The sequence below is a fragment of the Mustelus asterias genome, chromosome 4 (assembly GCF_964213995.1).
Source record: "Mustelus asterias chromosome 4, sMusAst1.hap1.1, whole genome shotgun sequence".
NCBI classification, from domain to species: Eukaryota; Metazoa; Chordata; class Chondrichthyes; order Carcharhiniformes; family Triakidae; genus Mustelus; species Mustelus asterias.
The window spans coordinates 28,069,794-28,095,143 of NC_135804.1; the positions used below are offsets into that span (position 1 = coordinate 28,069,794).

Consider the following 25,350-nt stretch of genomic DNA (forward strand, 5'->3'; position numbering starts at 1 on the left):
CGTGGTGATAGGCAATTACATAAACAGGTGGAACTTGTATCTGGAGCCCTTTATAAAGCAGGCCCCCGAGTGAGTGCATTATTCTGTGTTCTGGCTGGGACTTGTGTACATGCACCACAGGCTTGTGGTTGAACTTTCTCTCTATAAAATAAAACACCATTCCTTTCCGTTTGGCTTCCTGAGTTACTACAGGGAGAAACAGAATTACTTTGTGTTCCAATGAAAGGTCAAACTGAAACGTTAACTCGGTTTCTCTCTCCACGGATATGGCCTGACATGCTGAGTATTTCCAACATTTTGGACAGGAAGCAGTTCAGCTCCAGTCCATTAATGTTGGAGCAAATGAAGCCGCAGGTCAGAGGGAGGAGATAGTATTGTTAAGAGGGAGGAATGGTATGTGGGTTTCTGAATTTGAGAATGAGGGAGGTCTGATTATTACGAGATGTATTTGATTCGGATTACGCTGTGCTTTGAAGCAGTTCAGTGCCAATATCTGGGAAACGGGAATGGGAGACAAAGGAGGTAAAAGGCTGAGAATATTTCAGAAACAGAGCAACAGGGGTCAAAACATAGAGAGTTTATTTTTAAATCATCTACGACAAACAGCCATTTACAGATTCAATAACAAGATAATTTCAGATGCAGTACAGTGGGGCAGAGAGGTAACATTCACTGAAATTAGCAAGTTACATAACATGACCTTCACAACACATGCGAAGGCTCAAAATACATTTTATAGACAACACACACACACGCATACACTGTAAAGTCCTAACCTTCAAGCAGATGTTGTCTCTCTCTTTCACATGCGTGAATATAACTCGAATACATGCTGTCTGGTATTTTATCTACTCTGGTAGAAACAAAAGGAGAAGAAACTCAAATAAGAGTCATAAACCCACTGTCACCTGACGGAGCAATACAAAATGTTAACTGCAATGCTTGCTTCATCATGAGAGCAGAATAATAAGTGTTGTACATAATGAACAGTGGCAGCCGTTGATGCCATATTCTTGTGCCGGCTCGGAAGGTAGAGGCGCACAATGGCCAGAACTTTCCAGCCATTCGCGCTGGCGGGATCTTCCGGATCCCACCGCAGGTTTCCCAGCAGCGAGCAGTGTATTCAACGGGAAACCTCTTTGACAATGGCGGAAGCAGAAGATCCCACTGCCAGCCAATGGCAGGCCACCTCCTGCCGCCGCGAAACACAGAGCAAGTCGCTCGGTACATCCCACCCAATGTTTTTATTCTTGGGCTGAATTCTCAAGTCCTCATTAATTGTCTCAAACAGACTCTTTGGGGGAAGCCACCATAAACTTAACTTGGGACAAATATAACAAATGGCTTCAGTTAGTTATTTCCCATACAGTTTAATCTGGTCTCCAGGACACATTGAGTTTGTTATTGAGCTTCAGGAAAGACCAAACAGGTTGGGCACTTTTCCCTAGTAAACAAAGGCTGACCCGATAGAGCTCTTTATGGAAATGAAAGGGTTTCATAAGGAAACGAAGAGAAATGTTTCTACTTGTGGGGCAGATCAGAACTAGCGGCCATAAATATAAAGGCAGTCATTAATAAATCCGATAGCGAAATCGGAAGAAAGGTCTTTATCCAGAGACTGGTTAGAATGTGAAATTTGCTATCACACGGAGTAGCTGAGACCGTCAGCAGAGATGCATTTAGAGGAAACGTGATGAGTATGACAAATCAACGAATAGAAGGATATGCTGATAAAGTTAGATGAAGAGGGACGCAGGGAGACTTGTACGAAGCATAATTCTTGCATAGTCTGGTTGGCCAAATAGCATGTTTTTGAGTTGTGAACTCAATGCAACTAGCTGGGTGTCCGGGAGGAACTGGGAGAGTATCTGTGACTTTGCTGTCTGGGAAATAAAGCTGGTTTAAGGTACAAGCTCACTTCAGACTCATTCTTCCTCAACTTAATTATTGAAACTAACACTCTCCAGATCTCCATAATCTTTGTCCCATATCCTCTGTATAATTTCCTTCCAGAGCACTTTGTCTCTCCTATTCTAAAGCAATCGAGGTAGCTGACGTATATGGGCATAAAAGATAAATACAAAGCCCTTTGATACGACATCTGTTTGATGGTCAAGAGATTCCTTTGTTCTTGACTAAACGAAACCCTAGTCCCCAACCTGAGAGACGGTTCCCTTTTCTCCAAATGTGAAATTTCCACACCAGTTAGCTTGATGGCCTCCGAGTGAGTTTCTCATTTAACACTAAATTGTAGATAGCTTGTGTCTTGGACTCAAACCAAAGGTAGTTTTTATACAGCAGTGCTTAGGCCCTTAGAAAATTTGAATCTAGATTTTTCTTTAAAGTTTATTTATTAGTGTCACAAGTCAGCTTATATTAACACTGCAATGAAGTTACAGCGAAATTCCCCGACTTGCCACATTCCGGTGCCTGTTCGGGTCAGTGCACCTAACCAGCACGTCTTTCAGACTGTGGGAGGAAACCGGAGCACCCGGAGGAAACCCACGCAGACATGGGGAGAACGTGCAAACTCCACACAGACAGCGACCCAGGCCGGGAATCGAACCCGGGTCCTTGGTGCTGGGAAGCAGCAGTGCTAATCACTGTGCCACCTTACTGCATTACTTATAGGTTTGAGACGGTCACTTACTTTTTCAGAGAGTCAATTAAGACCATGTGTGAATCCTGGGAGACAGGCAGCTGAAGGTAACAACACATCAAGTCACAGCCATTAACACTGAAGCATCAGGCATTTCATTTTATAAAACAAGACACATCAATTGTGACAATTTTACGATATCCTATTGCTCAGTGTGTTCAACTATTATCAAAATATCAGGAATACTAACCACACGAGGGGCAAGCAGAGCAGGCAAAAACCTTGTCAAATAATACGGCCTTCGGAAAATACTGGAAAAAGAAAAAGAAAATGTATACTGATTGCACAATTGGAACCGTTTAGAAAATCAGTTTGCTTCTAGTGATTAAAAATAAAACACTGGGCGGGATTTTCCAGCGCCCCAAGACTGGAAATTCCCGCTCGAGGTCAACGGACCTTTAAATGATCCGGTGAATTTTCCGACCCGCCCGTTACAGGACAGGAAATTTCCGGATACTGTTTAATGATGGATATGGCTTTCAAATTGGAGATCCCAACTTCCGAATAAGGTACAAAAAATGTTTTTGAAAAGCAGGTTTTTAAAAAAAAACTTCATTCATTCTGGGATATTGGGAAGGGAGCAACTATTACCTCCCTCTTATTGTCCCGGTAATGACTTGACATAACCGAATTGCTTGCTGGGTCATTTCAGAGGGCAGGTAAGACTCAACCGCAGTGGTGTGGGACTGGAGTCACATACAGACCAGAGAAGGTAAAGGTGGGAGCATTCCCTTCTTAAGGAAAGTAATAAGCCAGTTTGGATTTTACGACACTCCAATAGCTTCATGGTCGCATATCTTTTAATAAACTGATACTGAGTTTTTAAAAACTAAATTCTAATCTTTTGCAGCTCCGACAGGAGTGATATTAAAGACAATCATGTGATGACCTTCTGTTGAGAGCTGAAAATAATAGCTTCAGTTTTCCCAATATTGTAATGGAGGAAACTGCAGCTCATCCAGAGCAGCCTGACAGCAGAGAGGCAGCGCAGGGGTTGAGAGAGGTGGCTGGGACGTAGAGCTGGGTATTATCAGTGTACATGTGCAAGCTGACCGCATACGTTCACACGACATCACCAAGAGCAGCCTGTAGATTCTCACATTCCCGGGTTAAGAGTGCCGGGGGTGAGTCACTGCTGCCCACGCTCTGACTAAGATAACGCTGAATGAAACCAAGTAACGGCAGTCCCAAGGGAGGTGAGGCATTGGAGGAGTGTGACATGATCATCATTATTAAAGGCTGCAGAGAAGTACAGGAGGGAAAATGTATCAAGGCCACAATCAGGGGATGCTATTTGTGACTTTGGTTGGGGGGGGGGGGGGGGGGTGGTGTGTGCTTTGGTTGAGAGGGGTTGTGTGCTTTAGTTGGGGGGGGGGGGGCGGTTGTGTGCTTTGGTTGGGGGGGGTGTATGCTTTAGTGGGGGGGGGGTTGTGTGATTTAGTTGGGGGGGGTTTGTGTGATTTAGTGGGGGGGGGGTGTGTGCTTTGGTTGGGGGGTTTGTGTGCTTTGACTGGGGGGGGGGTGTGCTTCAGTGGGGGGGTTTGTGAGATTTAGTTGGGGGGGGATTGTGTGATTTAGTTGGGGGGGATTGTGAGATTTAGTTGGGGGGGTTTGTGAGATTTAGTTGGGGGGGATTGTGAGATTTAGTTGGGGGGTTTGTGAGATTTAGTTGGGGGGGTTTGTGTGGTTTAGTTGGGGGGGTTTGTGAGATTTAGTTGGGGGGGGTTTGTGTGATTTAGTTGGGGTGGGGGGATTGTGTGGTTTAGTTGGGGGGGTTTGTGAGATTTAGTTGGGGGGGTTTGTGAGATTTAGTTGGGGGGGGTTTGTGTGATTTAGTTGGGGGGGGATTGTGTGGTTTAGTTGGGGGGGTTTGTGAGATTTAGTTGGGGGGGGATTGTGTGGTTTAGTTGGGGGGGTTTGTATGATTTAGTTGGGGGGTTTGTGTGATTTAGTTGGGGGGGTTTGTGTGATTTAGTTGGGGGGGGGTTTGTGTGATTTAGTTGGGGGGGTTTGTGAGATTTAGTTGGGGGGGTTTGTGAGATTTAGTTGGGGGGGGATTGTGTGGTTTAGTTGGGGGGGGTTTGTGAGATTTAGTTGGGGGGGATTGTGTGGTTTAGTTGGGGGGGGGGCGGGGGGGGGTGGGTGGGCGGTTGTGTGCTTTGGTAGATTTCGCAGCCGGGATTTTAGGAATGATTGGACACATTCAGAGATTTTGGAAAGGAAATGGAGTCGTGAAATATGGCAGCAGGGTAGCGAGAGCATAAAGTCAACAGAGTCACACAGTACATAGAGTCACCCCAAACCGTAAAATCCCACCCAAGGTCAACACCTTCGCCTGATCCACCCCCTCACCCACTACAATTCCTGTGGCGGGTGGGATGGGAAAACTCCCCCCATAGTGTCATAGAAACAGGCCCTTCGGCCCACCATGTCTATGCCAGCCGTCAAATATCAATCTATACTAATCCCATTTATCAGCACTTGGACCATACCCTGCTTTGCCTTGGCGATTTAAGTGCTCGTCCAGATGCTTCTTAACTATTGCGAGAGTATCTGCCTCCACCACCCTCTCAGGCAGCTCCTTCCATATTTCCACCACCCTCTGGGTAAAGTTTGTCAGATCCCCTCTAAACAACTTACTTCCCACGTTAAACCTATGCTCTCTGGTCTTAGACGCCTCTGCCATGGGAAATGATCCTCATGATCTACCCTCTCCATGGCTGGTATTTTACGGCCTTGCTCAGGTGAGGCTCCCAAAATCCCACCTGATGACAAAGGCAAATTCCGTTCCGTGAACCTTGCCCGCCCCAATTCCGGGGTGGGCGAAGCGGCAAAATTCCGGCCTATGTCTCTCATTATAGCTCCATCAGATTCCCCCCCCCCGCTCAGCCTCCTGTGCTCCAGGGAAAACAAACCTAGCCTATCCAGTCTCTCCTCATTGCTGAAACTTTCCATCCCAGGTAACATGCTGGTGAATCTCCTCTGCACCCTCTCCAGTGCAATCAGATCATTCCGATAGTGTGGTGACCAGAGCTGCACACTACTCCATCTGTGGCCTAAGCAATGTTTTATAAAGTTGTCCCAAGACCTCCCTGCTCAGGTATTCTGTGCCCTGGCTAATGAAAGCAAGCATCCCTTCTTCACCACCTATCTACCTGTGCTGCCACCTTCAGGGATCTGTGGACTTGTACCCCATGACGACAGGTTGTTAAGATGGGAGGTGGCAGCTGAAGAGTGAGAGCTAGTTACAATGTCAGTGTGGGGTCAGGCAGGGGTAGTGTGTGTTGTGCAGATTAGTGTGAATCGGGCCGATGGAGCAGCAGGTGGGTGTCTTGAACAAAGCGAGTTTGGAGATTTCTAACTTCTTCAGTAAACGTTTGCAATACAAGTCTACATAAAACCAGCAAGTGTTACACAGATAAATCAAATCTCCCAGAGTAGATTTCACTAGTTGGAAACTGAGCATGGTTTACCTTGCTTCCATTACACTTGCTGGGATTTTTCCACTGTTTTCAAATATTAGAATAGCTCTCTCCACATCCTGCGTGGCTTGACACTGGGGCTACAGAAAAGAGGTTGAATCAAAACTAGTCAAACATTTCTTTTCAGATATACAATTGTTACCTCAAATCATTCAGATCTATTCAGTGCAGCAAACCAAACTTTCCCCATGAATGAATTCATTATCCTCCTTATAAATCGGTGAAAGATTGCGTCCATTATCCAATTAAATTTGAGACTTGTACCTAAAATATCACAATGGATACGATACTAGATTTCAGTTCCGCAGCAAGCAATTCTCAGGGAATAAAAATGAAAAGCAAAGTCATTAGCTAACAGAGCTACCAACAGAAGTGGACTATTTCTCAGCTTACACACAGAGACACACACAGACAGAGACACACACAGACAGAGACACACACAGACAGAGACACACACAGACAGAGACACACACAACCCATATCTGTCAATTTCTGTACTGACCTTAGGGGGACCATGAGCTGTTGACAGGTCCTCATACAGACCCAACTCCTCAATTGACACCTAGAAAAAGGAAGGTGTAGAGTTCATACAGAATGAAAAGGCTGGGACTGGTTAGTTGCTGTGCCGTTAATTATGTACATCTGTAGCCTTCTTATTATTCATTTTTTGTAATTAGGGAATGGATGGAATATAAACAGCATTCAGTAGAGCCTCTTTACGTGAAACCAAACAGGATTTGCATTTCAATCCTGTTAAGCTATCATACAGTTCAAGATTTGGTCTCATCACTAACCTGGAGATCTGAAAGCCGAGTTTTAGCTAGAGAGATATATTCCAGCAGCAGGATGCGATATTTTGATGCCACATATGGAGGATATAAGATATGAACCTGTACAAGGAAGGGAGTGTTATGAAGTGTCGCTCCTACTGCAGAGAGCTCTACAAGAACATAGAAAACCATTCAGACCCTCAAACCTGTTCCACTTTTCAAAAGATCATGGTTAATTTTCACCTAAGCTACACTTTCCCACACTATCTCTTAATTCCCCTAGTATCCAAAAATCTCCAACTCTGTCTTCAATAGACTCAATAACTGAGCATCAGTAATGCTCTCTGGTAGAGAACTCCATACAACCCTTTGAGCAAAGATATTTCTCCCCATCTCAGTCCTAAATGGCTGTGACCCCATGTTTTAGATTTCCCAGCCAGGGGAACCCCTTTTCTCAGTAACTACCCTTAGTCACTTTCAATGTTTCAGTGAGATCACCTCTCATTCTTTTAAACTCCAGGGTATACAGGCCCAGTCTACTCAATCTCCCCTCATCCCAGGACAGAGACAAAGTATTGTCGATGCTGTTGCATTTACACATAAAGGAACAATAAGGAATTTTGTTTAACCCCTAATGTAACATTTAATTATTTAGACAGCAAAGGAAATTGTAAACATGGTCATTTTAGATACAGATGCTTTTCTTGTGTTTTTTTTCCATCCATTGGGATGGTGAGCTGGCTGTCTTTCCCTAATTATTCTTGAACTGAGTGGCTTAGAAAGCCACTTCAGAGGGCAGTTAAGAGTCAACCACATTATTGTGGATCTGGAGTATGTCGGCCAGATCAGGCAGGACACTAGTGAGCCAGATGGGTTTTTAAATCAACAATGGTTCAATGCTCATCGTTTAGACTTTTAATTACAGATTTGTATTAAAATCAAATTTCACCATCTGCTGTGGTGGGATTCAAACCTGGGTCCCCAAAGTCTCTGGATTACGAGTACAGTGACAATACCACTATGCCACTACCTCCCCTGTCTTGCTGTCCCCCAGCAGAGTATACACATAGATGGACAAAGGACTCAACAATACTCAAATCAGACTTCAGGCTGGCTACTGATCCCCAATCGCGAATAACCTTCTCACCTTCAGGTACTGAGCATTTTCAAACGGCACCAGGTCCGTCAAGAATTTCAGTAGGAAAATTAGGGACTTCTTGCTGCTGCCATGGTAACCGCTCGCAGACCCAAAGGAGTTCTAACAAAGGGAAAAGAGTAGAGTTTTGGGAATTATATTTTATTTTGTACTGCAGGTGATCCAATTTTGTACCAGAGTGGCGTCAAAAGATCCCCAAGGATCCAAGTGATCCTCTAGTGCTGTATTACTGGAATCCAGTTACAAACAGTAGAGACCGTATAGTGAGGCTCAGCAACATCCATCTAGAACTGAACACAGTGTAGCCTCTCCAGCCCGGGATGTTTGGAACCAACTCATCCCTGGATTTAGAAATTTTCCACATTATATAAAGATGTTAGAATGTCTAGCCACAAGTGTTATAACTGGAAAATACTATAGATATAAATATTTACCCGAAACATGAAGTAGTGATACAACATAAAGTAAAGTAACATAAAGGATGGTACAGTGGTTAGCACTGCTGCCTCACAACGCCAGGGACCCGGGTTCGATTCCCAGTTTGGGTCACTGTCTGTGTGGAGTTTGCACGTTCTCTCCGTGTCAGCGTGGGTTTCCTCCGAGTGCTCCAGTTTCCTCCCACAGGCCGAAAGACATGTCGGTTAGGTGCACTGGCCGTGCTAAATTCTCCCTCGGTGTACCCGAACAGGCACCGGAGTGTGGCAACTGGGGGATTTCCACAGTAACTTCATTGCAGTGTTCACGTAAGCCTACTTGTAACTAATAAATAAACTTAGACTTAGAACTTAGTAGTAATAAAAATCTTCTCACTCACCCAAATAAGGTATTTTCCATGATTATGCTCCTAAAGTGCTGCCTAAAACAATGTCAATGACGTCAAGAGAATGTCTGCTCTGATTTATTGCTGATAAACTAGTGTTCCTGAACAATTGATTTCAGGACTGGAGAGGTCACAGTGTACAATTGTACAACTTATTGCATGATTTTTGACTGATCAATCTGCATACAAATCAATAATACAGCTTAATAAAGTGGCAGCTTTCAAGTAATTAAACTGCCCATGTAAATTGCTGGGCACGTAACTGTCAGAAAATGTGGAGGTGCAGGGAAGGTTAAGGGACCCTGTGAATAACCAACGTTAAATACAACAGTAAAATGAAGTTCAAAACACAGCAATTTATTCGGAAGTCCAGAGAACACCTGGAAAAGCACCAGTTGGTTCAGAACCAGTCATACAGGAGGGGCTAGATTTAGGCTGAGTCTGGGAAGACTGAAAATCAGCTAATTTTCCCCCTAATGGATATCCATCCCGCTGGAACATGAGCAATTGGAGGGATCAGGAGAGACAGCAGGAGCAGGCATGTCCAGGACATTTTCCAACGTAGAGTTACCTATCTACAACATTCATTACTAAAGCCTCATGTTTGATGGCTGAAGCACTGAGGTGCTAAGATTGACTGTATTTGTAATACCTAATGTTTCCCCCCTCAAAGTCATCGGTTAACTCAGTCCTAGGTGACAGATCTCACCATTCCCACCAGTAGGTGTGGATTTACACATGCTAATGCCACAGGCTGCTTTACCTTCACTTCTTATCAGCTTCTGGATAATCACTCAGAAGGAAATTCTTATCAAAGAGAAAAACTTGCTCCAAATCAATCGTGCGTCCTGTACCCTCTTCATGCCAGTGTGTGGAATATCTGCACAGGGCAGCAACAATAAGTTCAAAGATCCCCCGATTTAGAGGACTTGAATCAGTTGGCTAGTGCAAAGCTGCTTCCAGATTTAAGTCACTGGTAGAACATAAATGAATCAAATGGCAGTAACAGCAGGTAATCGAACTCCAGCGGCACTTCTGATCATCGACACCCACTGTAGGAATGGTGACAAAGCAGGCAAAAATCACAGAATCCCTACACTGCAGAAGGAGGCCATTCGGCCCATCGAGTCTGCACCGACCACAATCCCACCCAGGCCCCATTCCCTTAACCTCACATATTTATCCTGCCAATCCCCTGACACTAGGGTCAATTTAGCATGGCCAATCGTCCAAACCTGCACATCTTTGGAGCGTGGGAGGAAACCGGAGCACCCGGAGGAAACCCACGCAGACACGGGGAGAGTGTGCAAACTCCACACAGGCAGTGACCCGAGGCCAGAATTAAACCCAGGTCCCTGGCGCTATGAGGCACTGTGCCGCCGTGGAGGGATTCATTACAGGAGGTAGGGAATCCTAGCTTTGGATGAGAAGTAGCTTATATACAGTCTTTGGTATTGTAAGTGCACATTACAGGGAGTAAAATAAAGAACCCTCCAAATACAAGGGCTGGGACTGCTGAGTGATTTAAATGAGGAAAGAAGAGGGTGAAAAAAAAAAGAAATGAAAATAATGGCCCTCTGTCTGACTGGCCAGAAGGCAGCTAAATACACACTGCACATACTTTTCCAGCATCAATTAGAGGCTGACTCATCCCAGGACAGGTCAGCAGCTGGAGCAGGATGCAACTGTATGCAGCAAATCAGAGGTTAACAGGCAGGTAATCCAATATCCAATAGGCAACCTCAGCGGGCAAAGGGAAGTGCGTACAAGTCGTTTCACTCTTGAACGATTTGTTTTGCCTTCAGTGTAATTAACATGGGTAATCTGAAATCACGCTGGCATTTACGATGGAAAGAGCAGGGAGAGAGGTGACCTCAGCTCTCACTTAATTTCAGTTTTAAATTGAAACTCAGATCCCATCTCAGAACGGCGATTGAATCCAATCGAGTAGTTCCTTCTTAATTATGGAGTTATTTAAATTATTGCCATGAATAGACATGCTCAGCTAGTAATAGCAACTCAAAGAATAGATCTGAAAGGTAAATTCATGAGTAATGAATAAGCCCCACTGTTCATTCAGCGAGCTGTTAACTCAGTCCTAGGTGTTAGACATGGAAATATCCAAACAGGACTTGTTAAATATCTATATAATTTAGTTTATTTAATTTATTTATTAGTCACAAGTAGGCTTACATTAACACTGCAATGAAGTTACTGTGAAAATCCCCGAGCCGCCACACTCCAGTGCCTGTTCGGGTACACTGAGGGAGAATTTAGCACGGCCAATGCACCTAACCATTTAGATTGTGGGAGGAAACCGGAGCACCCGGAGGAAACCCATGCAGTAATAGGAAAAATGTGCAGACTCCACACAGACAGTTACCCAAGCTGGGAGTTGAACCCAGGTCCCTGTGAGGCAGCAGTGCTAACCATTGTGCCACCAAGCTGCCCTAAAACGGAGGTCTTGGATGATGGGCAGCCAAAGATTAAAATTAGGTATTAGAAAGTTTTAAGATTATTTTAAAAAGTCAATCTATCCTAATATTCCCTTCCTTTATCCTTTCTAGTAGTTGAACAAATGTGGGAGAAAAGGAACTTAATCTTGTCTCCACACAAGAACAACAGGTCCAGAGAATGGGATAGAAATTTAGTCAAAGCATTTACTGTACAATAAACAAATTGAGGAAAAACCTGAAAAAGTTTATATTTTAAAAAGTTATTTCATGAGACACGATCATCACTGGCTAGTCCAGCATTTATTGCCCATCTCCAATTGCCCTCGAGAAGATGGTGATGATCTGCCTTCTCGTAGCGCTGCAGTCCATGTGGTGCAGGTACACCCAATGTGCTGTTAGGGAAGGAGTTCCAGGGTTTTAACCCAGCAACAGTGAAGGAACAGCGTTATATATCTAAGTCAGGATGGTGAATGGCTCGGAGGGGAATGCAGGTCATTAGAAAGTAAAATGATGCAATGACATTGTGAGGAAAGTGTGAGGTACTCATCTTAAAATGATCAGTGACCCCATCCAGGTTTCAGAATATCTTGTCCAAAGTTAGTCCTCAATTGCTTTTCCCCATAAGGCTACCTTAAGACCATAAGACATAGGAGCAGAATTAGGCCACTCGACCCATTGAGTCTGCTCCGTCATTTGATCATGGCTGATATTTTTCTCATCCCCATTCTCCTGCCCTTTCCCCATAACCCTTGACCCCCTTATTAATCAAGAACCTATCTATCTCTGTCTTAAAGACACTCAATGACCTGGCCTCCACAGCCTTCTACAGCAAACAGTTCCACAGATTCACCACTCTCTGGCTAAAGAAATTCCACCTCATCTCTGTTTTAAAGGATCGTCCCTTTACCCGGAGGTTGTGCCCTCTGGTTCTAGTTTTTCCCACAAGTGGAAACATCCCCTCCACGTCCACTCTATCCAAGCCTCGCAGTATCCTGCAAGTTTCAATAAGATCCACCCCATTCTTCTAAACTCCAACGAGTACAGACCCAGAGTCCTCAACCGTTCCTCATACAACAAGCTCTTCATTCCAGGGATCATTCTTGTGAACCTCCTCTGGACCCTTTCCAAGGCCAGCACATCCTTCCTTAGATAAGGGGCCCAAAACTGCTCACAATACTCCAAGTGGGGTCTGACCAGAGCCTTATACAGCCCCAGAAGTACATCCCTGCTCTTGTATTCTAGCCCTTGCGACATGAATGCTAATATTGCATTTGCCTTCCTAACAGTGCCTTCAGTCCCTTCCTCCAAATCGTTAATGTATATTGTGAAAAGCTGTGGTCCCAGCACTGACCCGTGGCACACCACTAGTCACCGGCTGCCAACCTGAAAAAGACCCCTTAATCCCCACTCTCTGCCTTCTGCCAGTCAGCCAATCCTCTATCCATGCCAGGATCTTACCCTTAACACCATGGGCTCTTAACTTATTCAACAGTCTCCTATGTGGCACCTTGTCAAAGGCCTTCCGGAAATCTAAATAAATCACGTCCACTGGTTCTCCTTTATCTAACTTCCTCGTTACCTCCTCAAAGAACTCTAACAGATTTGTCAGACATGACCTCCCCTTGACAAAGCCGTGCTGACTCAGTCCTACTTGATCATGCATTTACAAGTACTCTGCAATCTCATCTTTAATAATGGACTCTAAAATCTTGCCAATGACTGAAGTCAGGCTAACCGGCCTATAATTTCCCATCTGCTGCTTCCCTCCCTTCTTAAACAGCGGTGTTACATTAGCTACTTTCCAGTCCTCTGGTATCCTCCCTGCCTCCAGTGATTCCTGAAAGATCACCACCAATGCCTCCACAATTTCCTCAGCTATCTCTTTTAGAACTCTGTTAGTCCATCATGTCCAGGTGCTTTATCTAACTTCACACCTTTGTTTCCCCAGAACCTTCTCCTTAGTGATGGCCACTACTCACCTGTGCCACTCTCCTGGAGCTCTGGCATCCCACTGGTGTCTTCCACCATGAAGACTGATGCAAAGTAACTATTCAGTTCCTCTGCCATTTCTTTGTTTCCTATTATTACTTCTTCAGCCTCATTTTCCAGTGGTCCAATGGCTATTTTTGCCTCTCTTACCTTTTATATATTGAAAAACACTCTTCCTATCTTCTTTTATATTACTAGCTAGCTTCCACTCATATTTCATCTTCTCCCCCCTTATTGCTTTTTTAATTGTCATCTGCTCACTTTTAAAGGCTTCCCAATCCTCTGGCTTCCCACTAATCCTTGCCACTTTGTATGCTTTTTCTTTTGCTTTTATGCTGTCCTTGACTTCCCTCGTCAGCCATGGATGCCTTGTCCCCCCCTTAGCATGTTTCCTCCTCCTTGGGATGAATTTCTGTTGTGCCTCCCGAATAACCCCCAAAAACTCCTGCCATTGCTGTTCCACTGTCTTCCCTGCTAGGCTTCCTTTCCAATCAACTCTGGCCAGCTCCTCCCTCATGTCTTTATAGTTACCTTTATTTAATTGTAATTAGCCACTTGACCTCCACTCTCTGTTCAAAATGTTTAAAATTATTAGTAGTTCAACTATGATGAAAGCTCCTCAGGTGCCAATTGAGATTCTCTCAAAGAAGGTCAGTAAATATTTCAAGAGTTCCCAGCCTGAATGAATAAATGGATACCCCGAGCACTTACTTTGCAATGGTTGGGATTGCACATTCACTCAGGGAAGTGAAAAGAACCTACTTAAAGAGGCAGTGAAGAAGATTCCAAAGTGCTATATTTGTTCAAATGTCCAATCTTACCTTGAACCATTCAGAGTAGCTGATGAAAACAGCTGGTCCCTCTAGTGCAGCCTGGCGTGCCAGCAGCAAAGCAGTGATGATACTCTCCAACTCGTAATTCTCAAAGGAATTTATCAGCAATCTAGCCAGCAGTTCTGGAAAGACATGAGAAATTGTAGAGGGTTCAAAATCTGACCTGACAAAAATGAATAACTAGGAGTAATTAAACTATTTGTTTGTCGCTAATGAGGAACATCTGAATCTTTTAGCCATCGCTGAAACATGCCCTTCAGTTCTCTTTCTTGGATGACAATTTCTTGGTATGTCCATTCCAGCAGAAGGCCTCCACACAGGGCGATTCAATTAGGACTTTCCGGTAGCTTGAGATGATCAGTGTTGAATAATCAAAGGTTACCTGACTCTTGGCAGCCATCTTGTGAGTGTCCATTTTAAAATATAAAACACAGTTATAGAAACTTCCACAAGAACATATTCCATGTTTGAAGTTAAGAATGGTCTCCACTGGGAATAACAATAGATAGTTTCAATTGTATACTAATAGGTTCATCCACTGTTGTAATCTGATTAATATGGATAAGTGTATGAATGATATGGGTAGTGAACAGATGGGCAGAAAAATGATGGAAAGGACAAGAAAGAAGATCACAGATCTTTCATATTTTTCTTCTTCAATTCTCTGCCTGAAGACAGGTGTGACCCACAGTGCCGCGGGGCAAGGGGGCAGGTCCTGAATCCCCTTCGACTGGATAAATCCCATGCTGCTATTTTTTCAGGCAGAGTGCGTATGGGGGCGCCTGAGAACAGGTCTAAAAGTTGGATCTGAAACACTCCCAGTTTCAGGTCCGCCCAGCACTTAGAATCAAAATGGTAAAATAGTGCCCAATGTGTTTGGCCGCATTATGAGTGCACCTTCCTTGTCCTTCAAGTGTTGGAGTGGAAGTTGAACCTGGACCTCTGGCACAGAATCCTGTACCACAGGACTTCTACTTTCCAATTAGAAATGTAAAATGAACTGTCACAAGGCAAACAACTGCACCCATCCATATGAAATATGTTAACATAGAACATAGAACAGTACAGCACAGAACAGGCCCTTCAGCCCACGATGTTGTGCCGAGCTTTATCTGAAACCAAGATCAAGCTATCCCACTCCTTATCATCCTGGTGTGCTCCATGTGCCTATCCAATAACCGCTTAAATATTCCTAAAGTGTCTGACTCCACTATCACTGCAGGCAGTCCATTCCACACCCCAACCACTCTCTGCGTAAAGAACCTACCTCTGATAGCCTTCCTATATCTCCCACCATGAACCCTATAGTTATGCCCCCTTGTAATAGCACCATCCACCCGAGGAAATAGTCTTTGAACGTTCACTCTATCTATCCCCTTCATCATTTTATAAACCTCTATTAAGTCTCCCCTCAGCCTCCTCCGCTCCAGAGAGAACAGCCCTAGCTCCCTCAACCTTTCCTCATAAGACCTACCCTCCAAACCAGGCAGCATCCTGGTAAATCTCCTCTGCACTCTTTCCAGTGCTTCCACATCCTTCTTATAGTGAGGTGACCAGAACTGCACACAATATTCCAAATGTGGTCTCACCAAGGTCCTGTACAGTTGCAGCATAACCCCACGGCTCTTAAACTCCAAACCCCTGTTAATAAAAGCTAACACACTATAGGCCTTCTTCACAGCTCTATCCACTTGAGTGGCAACCTTTAGAGATCTGTGGATATGGACCCCAAGATCTCTCTGTTCCTCCACAGTCTTCAGAACTCTACCTTTGACCCTGTAATCCACATTTAAATTAGTCCTACCAAAATGAATCACCTCACATTTATCAGGGTTAAACTCCATTTGCCATTTTTCAGCCCAACTTAGCATCCTATCTATGTCTCTTTGCAGCCTACAACAGCCCTCCACCTCATCCACTACTCCACCAATCTTGGTGTCATCAGCAAATTTACTAATCCACCCTTCAGCCCCCTCCTCTAAGTCATTAATAAATATACTAATGACTTATATAATGACATATATAATCTAGTAAATATATTAGATGTACATGTTTATTGAACACAATATGTATTACTCTGGTAGGGGGAAGACCTGGGTATGTACGTTAGAAGTGTCACATTGTGGTTGCTCATGCAAATGAAGTACACTGAGCTAAACAATCTGTAAACTGGCCAAAATGCGGATTTAAAAAAATAATTCTCAGTAACTGAAATTTTTAATGTCTCAAATAAGAATTTATGCATTGAAATTTTTAAAAATACACATTCCACTATATCAGTTTAATATAATCCACTGAACTGCCTTTTACTGCCTTAATTAATGTTTTTTTACATGGTTCCCACCTTTCACAAAAGCCGAGATTGGGTTCAATATGTTTTGCCAGAACTGTGACTCGATGAGCTAACGTTGAATGGCCTGGTCTACATGTGATATAGATACAGTGTAGCTAATTTCTCATGATAACCAGTGCACTTCCATCCGCTGTATTGATGGGATTTGTTTACATATCTCTCAGAACATTCGTCTCAGTTGCTTTTCTTCAAATAATTTTCAAAAACAACACAAATTTTAGAAGATTTCCACAAGTAAAATTTATACTGAGTGTATTCTCTTATTTAAAAAGCAATTGAATGGTTGTAAGGAATTGTGATCGCACTTCCATTGTAGCATTTGTTTTACGTTCCATAAACTTCCACAGCGGATTAAGCTAAGGAACAGTGAGAAGTGACAGTGAGACAGGGAAAGGGAGAGAGAGAGAGAGCACTATTTTCATTCATTCCTGCCATTTTCAAAAAACAGTTACATTTTGAAACCAACTAATTACCTCCGCTTGACAGTGATAAAAGGTGAATGCTAGTCCATATACACGGAGGAGCAATGTGAAGAATTAAAGCGGGGAGGTGGAAGAGGCAGAGAAGAGAAAGTGACAGGAATAGAAGAGAATGAGCAATAAAAAGACATTAGAGACACACAAAGGAGTAACTACATTCTGGTTAGCACAGCTGCCTCACAGCGCCAGGGACCCGGGTTCGATTCCCGGCTTGGGTCATTGTCCGTGCGGAGTCTGCACGCTCTCCCCGTGTCTGCGTGGGTTTCCTCCGGGTGTTCCGGTTCCCTCCCACAGTCTGAAAGACGAGCTGGTTAGGTGTATTGACTCAAACAGGCACTGGAGTGTGGCGACTAGGGGAATTTCACAGTAACTTCATTGCAGTGTTAATGTAAGCCTTACTTGTGACTAATAAATAAGATATGCAAAGTCACAATTGATCAACTGATTAATATTATGTCAAAATCCTCCACAAGGTAACTTCAATGCCCCAGTACATTGAAAGTAAAATGGATATCATTGTAATGTAGCGACTGGTGTTCTTACTTGAGTTGGTGCATTGTAATCTTTAAAAGAAGCAATACTCAAAAAAAATACTCGCTCATGCTTTTTACTCCAAATCTCTTGGCCTATTAGAAGAAATGTAGCTCGGAATAACCATGAGCAAGACCAGGGGAGATACACATTTAATGGTACAATATTTTATTACTTCTGAAACGAATTCCTGTCACCATCCTCATATCGATTATTTCATACCTTTCAAATGCTGTTGGGTCTGTGGTTGGCACACCAGCAGCGTAGAAGCACAGGATAGTACATTCTGCCAGTTAACCTCATGGGTCTCCAGAACGTGCTGAAAATGAGTGATCAGTTCCTCTGCGCTGAATACTACAAACAGCTGCACGAGAGCAGGAATGCATAACAAAGCATGTTATTAATCTAAAAAGGTTAGAGGGTCAAGGAGAGGTACAACATTGCAAGAATTCATTACACTGGGAAAGGAAGGGTCGCGTTTCTGGTGGTACTGGGAAAAGAGATGGAATATGCGGTGGCACAGTGGTTAGCACTGCTGCCTCACAGCGCCAGGGACCCGGGTTCGATTTCCGGCTTGGGTCACTGTCTATGTGGAGTTTGCACATTCTCCCCGTGTCTGCGTGGGTTTCCTCCGGATGCTCCAGTTTCCTCCCACCATCCAAAGATGTGCGAGTTAGGTGGATTGGCAATGCTAAATTAATATTTAGTGTCAGGGGAACTAGCTAGGTCTACGGTGCAGACTCGATGGGCCGAATGGCTTCCTTCTGCACTGTAGGATTCTATGATTCTATGTATTAGAAAATAAAAGGAGAAGCTTCCAATGTCATAAAGTGACTGGGGCTGCTAATTGTAAACAGGCAGTACATGTGCTGACTGCTGAGGTCTTGCCAAATTTTGGGAGATGTGGAGGATTGAAGATAATGTGCTGAACTAACTTAAAATTAAAAGTTAAAGTTAAACTTAATTTATTAGTCACAAGTACACTTACATTAACACTGCAATGAAGTTACTGAGAAAATTCCCTAGTCACCACACTCCGGTGCCTGTTCAGGTACACTGAGGGAGAATTTAGCATGGCCAATTCACCTAACCAGCACGTCTTTGGACTGTGGGAGGAAACCTGAGCACCAGGAGGAAACCCACGCAGACACGGAGAGAATGTGCAAACTTCACACGGATAGTGACCCAAGCCGGGAATTGAACCATGAACCCCGGCGCTGTGAGGCAGCAGTGCTAACCACTGTTCCATCGCAGTGCGCTGGTCAGTGCACAGCGGAGGAGAAAGGCCGAATTCACAGTGGGGGGGTAATGTGAAATTATGCAAAAGGCCGAGGTAGAGGATTAAGAGACAATACAGATTTTATTCTTTCAGCCGATACAGTTACTCCATTCAACCTCCTAAAGGCAATGGAAGGAGTGAAATCCAGGACTCACACCAGACATAAACAGCAATAGCAAATGAGTAGAATAGGGATCAGTCACTCTTGGCTCAGATATCCTGGGTCACTTTGACCTGAATTAATCCCACCTTTTGATTTGAACACAAATCCAAAACACTGAAATAACTGAGGCAGAGCCTTCACCGCAGGTCAAAGATTTGGATCATTGCACTTTTTTTTTTAAGATCAGTATTTTTTTCAGAGAGTCTATGGAACAGTCTAGCCTAAATTAAACCGACCACGTTCAGGTTCATTTTACCTTCCAAACCGGCAATATTAATTGAACTGGTTTTTAAACCAGTTTTCAATTCAGGATCAAGATATTTCAGAACATGGTCTGGTAATGCTTTGCTTTTCGGCACATTTGACTGTTGGGCTCTTTAGCCGAGTGAATTGAATTCAGTGAGAAACAGATTCAACCTTTTGTTTTGAGAAAGATCAAGAATAGAATTGCTTCACTAAATTGAAGTCACTCGGCTGGAGAATGATAATTCCATATAAACCTCAACTGCAACAGAGTCTTCAACTTAGTGGAAAACACAAGACTGCAACTTAAAAGAAGTAGAGTCATAGAGTCGTAGAGGTTTACAGCATAGAAACAGGCCCTTCGGCCCAACCTGTCCATGCTGCCCTTTTTTTTAAAACCCCTAAGCTAATCCCAATTGCCCACATTTGGCCCATATCCTTCTATACCCATCGTACCCATGTAACTATCTAAATGCATTTTAAAAGACAAAATTGTACCCGCCTCTACTACTACCTCTGGCAGCTTGTTCCAGACACTCACCTCTTGTGTGAAAAAATTGCCCCTCTGGACACTTTTGTATCTCTCCCCTCTCACCTTAAACCTATGATCTAAGTAATCTGATCAGCATCCTCTGTTCTATCCTTTAAATGGTAGATTTTAGAACCTATATTTACTTAGCTTTAGCAGTCCCTCAAATTATTTTTGTGTGTAATCTTTTTTGCATACCTATTCAGCTGTGATTGTGGAGGAGTCATTAGGCATAGACTTGAGATCCTGTTACAAAATACCAGAACATACCCTGCTAAACATTTTCTTCCCGTATCACCACTGAAGCACATCGTTCAGGCATTTGCAATAAACTTCTTAGAATGCAACTATCTGTTACAACAGTCAATTACCTTCCTGTATAGCGTTATTAGAAGCGGCCTTGTTTTGGCAAAGCACCACTCTCCCTGCAAGCGAATGGCATCAGAAGCTGTGAAAGGAAGAGAATGCTGAAGTTATATCCGACATTCCCTCCTGGCCTGAATTGTTCTTTATAACTAATCGTTTAGAAACATTTAAAAGTACTTTTCACTATTTCTCTGATAGTTGCAGAAGGAGCCATTAAAGAAAGTAAATTAATGCCTTTTAACAGCTAAGCTTTTGAGAAGATCAAACCAGACAGGTGACACAGGATAGTGTAACATGATTCTGTCTATATCATCCCCGTGTAGAGAACAGCAGAAACACGTGGTAACCATCACTCACTCTGCACTCCTTTTAATTGGCCATTTACTTCCTTTTTTTCCCCCTTGAAGGTGATGATGATTCTTGCTTTGCCACAAGGTGGCTGGCAGTCCTTCAAGGATGTCACAGTAAGATTTCCACACTTCATACATTAGCTAAACGCTTGGTGGTATTGGGCTATTCACCATCGGGCAGCATCGCAGGAGAGTCTGATCCTGTCCCAGTGTGGTACCCATATACAACAGGAATTACCTAACAGCATTCAAAAGAGAGAGGGGGAGAGAGTGCCTATATATATGTTGGCTGACCTTTCTCCCTCCTTGGTAACTCTAGTTACCAGGATGGCACGGTGGCACAGTGGTTAGCACTGCTGCCTCACAGCGCCAGGGACCAGGGTTCGATTCCCGGCTTGGGTCACTGTCTGTGTGGAGTTTGCACGTTCTCCCCGTGTCTGCGTGGGTTTCCTTCGGGTGCTCCGGTTTCCTCCCACAGTTCAAAAGATGTGCTTAGGTGCATTGGCCATGCTAAATCCTCCCTCAGTGTACCCAAACAGGTGCCGGAGTGTGGCGACTAGGGGATTTTCACAGTAACTTCATGTAAGCCTATTTGTGACACTAATAAATAAACTTTAAATGTAAATGAAGATTCCTGGTTTGAGGAGTGGCTATCCAAGCCAAAAGGTCCAGGTTTGCAATTTGAAAACTACTGCTCCAATATAAATGGAACAACTTGTCCAGCAATGCAGGTGGCAGCCAGCATTGCAAAATCACTTCCTTCTTGATAAATGGAACATAACATGCCACCATCACCCGAAGAACATTATTAATGTTGTCACTGGAGAGGCTGCTGGTCAGACGTACCCTCCTGACTAAAGATTCAAACAGGATAAAGGAAGATTGTTTTTCTTAGTTTAAAGTTTATTTATTATGGTCATAAGTAGGTTTACATTAACACTGCAATGAAGTTACTGTGAAAATCCCCTAGTCGCCACACTCCAGTGCCTGTTCAGGTACACCGAGGGAGAATTTAGCATGGCCAATGCACCCAACCAGCACGACTTTCCGACTGAGAGAGGAAACTCACACAGACAAGGGGAGGACGTGCAAACTCCACACAGACAGTCACCCAAGCCAGGCATCGAACCCGGGCCCCTGGAGCTGTGAGGCAGCAGTGCTAGCTTGGAAAAGAAAAAAAACATTTTTTGAAAAGCACAAAGACCGAGAGCGCAGGTTCAATACAGACCTGTTAATTTATAATTTGTGTGTAAGAGATAGTGTTGTCTGAATTGTCAATGTTATCTGTTATTCTTACCTTCAAGCACAGGATTGGAGGTGAGAATCTGCGTTAGTGCATGATAGAAGAACAGCTTTAGTGAATCCAGAGAGATGGCCCCATGGAACGATGCCACATCAAACATACTCAGCCTGTAGGAAGCAGAATCCATATGAATTCTTAAAAAGTAACAGAGTATTTGCAATAAACATATTTTATGATTTTAAAAAAAGATTTGATTTTGTATTTCACTACCAATAATGTACAGTTTTAAAAACTGCTGAGTCCAGAGTAATACCAAAATTTCTAATTTCAGAACAAAGCATCCATTCCCTCCACCACCAACTCACAATGGCAGCTGTGTACACCATCTACAAGGTACACTGCAGCAACTCACCAAGGCACCTTCAACATCACCTTCCAGACCCCCTACCACTTAGAAGGACAGCACGTGCATGGGGACACCATCAGCTGAAAGTGCCCATCCAAGCTACTCACCATCCTGGCTTGAAACTCTATCACCGTTCTTTCACTGTCACTGGGTCAAAATCCTGGAACTCCCTCCCTAACAGCACTGTACGTCTACCTACAGCACATGGACCACAGCGGTTCAAAAAGGCGGCTCACCACCACCTTCTTAAGGGCAATAAATGCTGGCCTTGCCTGTGACGCCACATCCCAGGTTAAATAATATAAGAGACGGTGCTGTAGAGTAGATCTGCTCTTCACTCCCCAGTTTAAGAGTTACTGTAAGCAGGTGTTTCTTCTTCCAATTGTAAACTGTATGTTCAGAGTTATCCGTTTACAGGATTTAGCAGTCTCATCCACTCTAACTCAACAGATGTGAAGTGTACAGATCAACAACTGAACTATCTATTTACAATTAGATAGATATGCGGAACAAAAACTTTTGATTACCACTAGACAGGATTCCTATAGTGTAGAAAGAGGGCATCGAGTCTGCACTGACCCTCTGAAAGAACATCCCACCCAGACCCTCCCTTCCGCCCTATCCCGCAATCCCTTACACTTACCATGGCCAATCCACCTAAGCTATACATCTTTGGACACCAAGGGGCAATTTAGCATGGCCAATCCACCTAACCTATACATCTTTGGACACCAAGGGGCAATTTAGCATGGCCAATCCACCTAACCTTTGGACACATCTTTGGACAGTGGGAGGAAACCCATGCAGACATGGGAAGAACAAGCAAACGCCACACTGTCACGCAAGGCAGGAATCAAATCAGTGTCCCTGGCGCTGTGAGGCAGCCGTGCTAACCATTGTGCCACCCTAATCATACATATAAGCCAGTTGTCAATTATCCTCGGTAGGAAATATGAATATTCTTGTTGAACACTGAACAAAGTTCGGATTTGGAACGGTAAATTAATTTGGTCTCGTGACTTTGTTTACTCTGTGTAATTCACTGCTCAGGTTAAGAGTAAGAAGTTTAACAACACCAGGTTAAAGTCCAACAGGTTTATTTGGTAGCAAAACCCACAAGCTTTCGGAGCCTTAAGCTCCTTCTTCAGGTGAGTGGGATTCTGTTCACAAACAAGGCATATAAAGACACAAACTCAATTTACAGAATAATGGTTGGGATGCAAATACTTACAGCTAATCAAGTCTTTAAGATACAAACAACGTGAGTGGAGAGAGCATCAAGACAGGCTAAAAAGATGTGTATTGTCTCCAGACAAGACAGCCAGTGAAACTCTGCAGGTCCAGGCAAGCTATGGGGGTTACAAATAGTGTGATATGAACCCAATATCCCAGTTGAGGCCGTCCTCATGTAGCGCACATGAGGACGGCCTCAACCGGGATATTGGGTTCATGTCACACTATCTGTAATCCCCACAGCTTGCCTGGACTTGCAGAATTTCACTGGCTGTCCTGTCTGGAGACAATACACATCTCTTTAACCTGTCTTCATGCTCTCTCCACTCACGTTGTTTGTACCTTTAAGACTTGATTAGCTGTAAGTATTCGCAATCCAACCATTATTCTGTAAATTGAGTTTGTGTCTTTATATGCCCTGTTTGTGAACAGAATCCCACTCACCTGAAGAAGGAGCTTAAGGCTCCGAAAGCTTGTGGGTTTTGCTACCAAATAAACCTGTTGGACTTTAACCTGGTGTTGTTAAACTTCTTACTGTGTTTACCCCAGTCCAACGCCGGCATCTCCACATCAGGTTAAGAGTGGCAGAGTTGCAGGATGGAAATTCAGCAAGAATTGAATAGAAGTTGATGTCATATACATGGATTTTAGTAAGGCGTTTGATAAGGTCCCCCATGGTCGGCTTATGATGAAAGTGAGGAGGTGTGGGACAGAGGGAAAGTTGGCCGATTGGATAGGTAACTGGCTATCTGATCGAAGACAGAGGGTGGTGGTGGATGGAAAATTTTCGGATTGGAGGCAGGTTGCTAGCGGAGCGCCACAGGGATCAATGCTTGGTCCTCTGCTCTTTGTGATTTTTATTAATGACTTAGAGGAGGGGGCTGAAGGGTGGATCAGTAAATTTGCTGATGACACCAAGATTGGAGGAGTAGTGGATGAGGTGGAGGGCTGTTGTAGGCTGCAAAGAGACATAGATAGGATGCAAAGCTGGGCTGAAAAATGGCAAATGGAGTTTAACCCTGATAAATGTGAGGTGATTCATTTTGGTAGGACTAATTTAAATGTGGATTACAGGGTCAAAGGTAGGGTTCTGAAGACTGTGGAGGAACAGAGAGATCTTGGGGTCCATATCCACAGATCTCTAAAGGTTGCCACTCAAGTGGATAGAGCTGTGAAGAAGGCCTATAGTGTGTTAGCTTTTATGAACAGGGGTTGGAGTTTAAGAGCCGTGGGGTTATGCTGCAACTGTACAGGACCTTGGTGAGACCACATTGGGAATATTGTGTGCAGTTCTGGTCACCTCACTATAAGAAGGATGTGGAAGCGCTGGAAAGAGTGCAGAGGAGATTTACCAGGATGCTGCCTGGTTTGGAGGGTAGGTCTTATGAGGAAAGGTTGAGGGAGCTAGGGCTGTTCTCTCTGGAGCGGAGGAGGCTGAGGGGAGACTTAATAGAGGTTTATAAAATGATGAAGGGGATAGATAGAGTGAACGTTCAAAGACTATTTCCTCGGGTGGATGGAGCTATTACAAGGGGGCATAACTATAGGGTTCGTGGTGGGAGATATAGGAAGGATATCAGAGGTAGGTTCTTTACGCAGAGAGTGGTTGGGGTGTGGAATGGACTGCCTGCAGTGATAGTGGAGTCGGACACTTTAGGAACATTTAAGCGGTTATTGGATAGGCACATGGAGCACACCAGGATGATAGGGAGTGGGATAGCTTGATCTTGGTTTCAGATAAAGCTCGGCACAACATCGTGGGCCGAAGGGCCTGTTCTGTGCTGTACTGTTCTATGTTCTATAAGCTAAAATTAATGAAATGTCAGAAGTAACTGTTCTGGGAAATTTCAATCACAACTCAAGCCAGACCCATTTCAAATACTAATCTTTGATATTTAACTTTCCGACATGATTTCAGATAAATCCCATGCATGCATCCCACTACAAAGAACATCTTTATCTACAGTGATCCAGACATTAAACACACCTCGTGCATAATAACCAAGGAGA

The 25,350-nt window shown here is 43.8% G+C and overlaps 1 protein-coding gene across 1 annotated transcript in view; it reads right to left on the minus strand.

Moving 5' to 3' along the window:
- fanca (FA complementation group A) overlaps positions 1-25,350 on the minus strand; it is a 106,677-nt gene that overhangs the window by 57,211 nt on the left and 24,116 nt on the right. Inside the window, exons 11-21 of the mRNA XM_078210729.1 lie at positions 21,756-21,868; positions 20,114-20,190; positions 17,751-17,892; positions 14,154-14,287; positions 8,059-8,169; positions 6,936-7,031; positions 6,644-6,703; positions 6,133-6,221; positions 2,850-2,910; positions 2,651-2,700; positions 777-853 (exon numbers count right to left, since the gene is read on the minus strand). Coding sequence (XP_078066855.1) covers positions 777-853; positions 2,651-2,700; positions 2,850-2,910; positions 6,133-6,221; positions 6,644-6,703; positions 6,936-7,031; positions 8,059-8,169; positions 14,154-14,287; positions 17,751-17,892; positions 20,114-20,190; positions 21,756-21,868 — 1,010 coding nt within the window. The remainder of the gene's footprint in view (positions 1-776; positions 854-2,650; positions 2,701-2,849; positions 2,911-6,132; positions 6,222-6,643; positions 6,704-6,935; positions 7,032-8,058; positions 8,170-14,153; positions 14,288-17,750; positions 17,893-20,113; positions 20,191-21,755; positions 21,869-25,350) is intronic.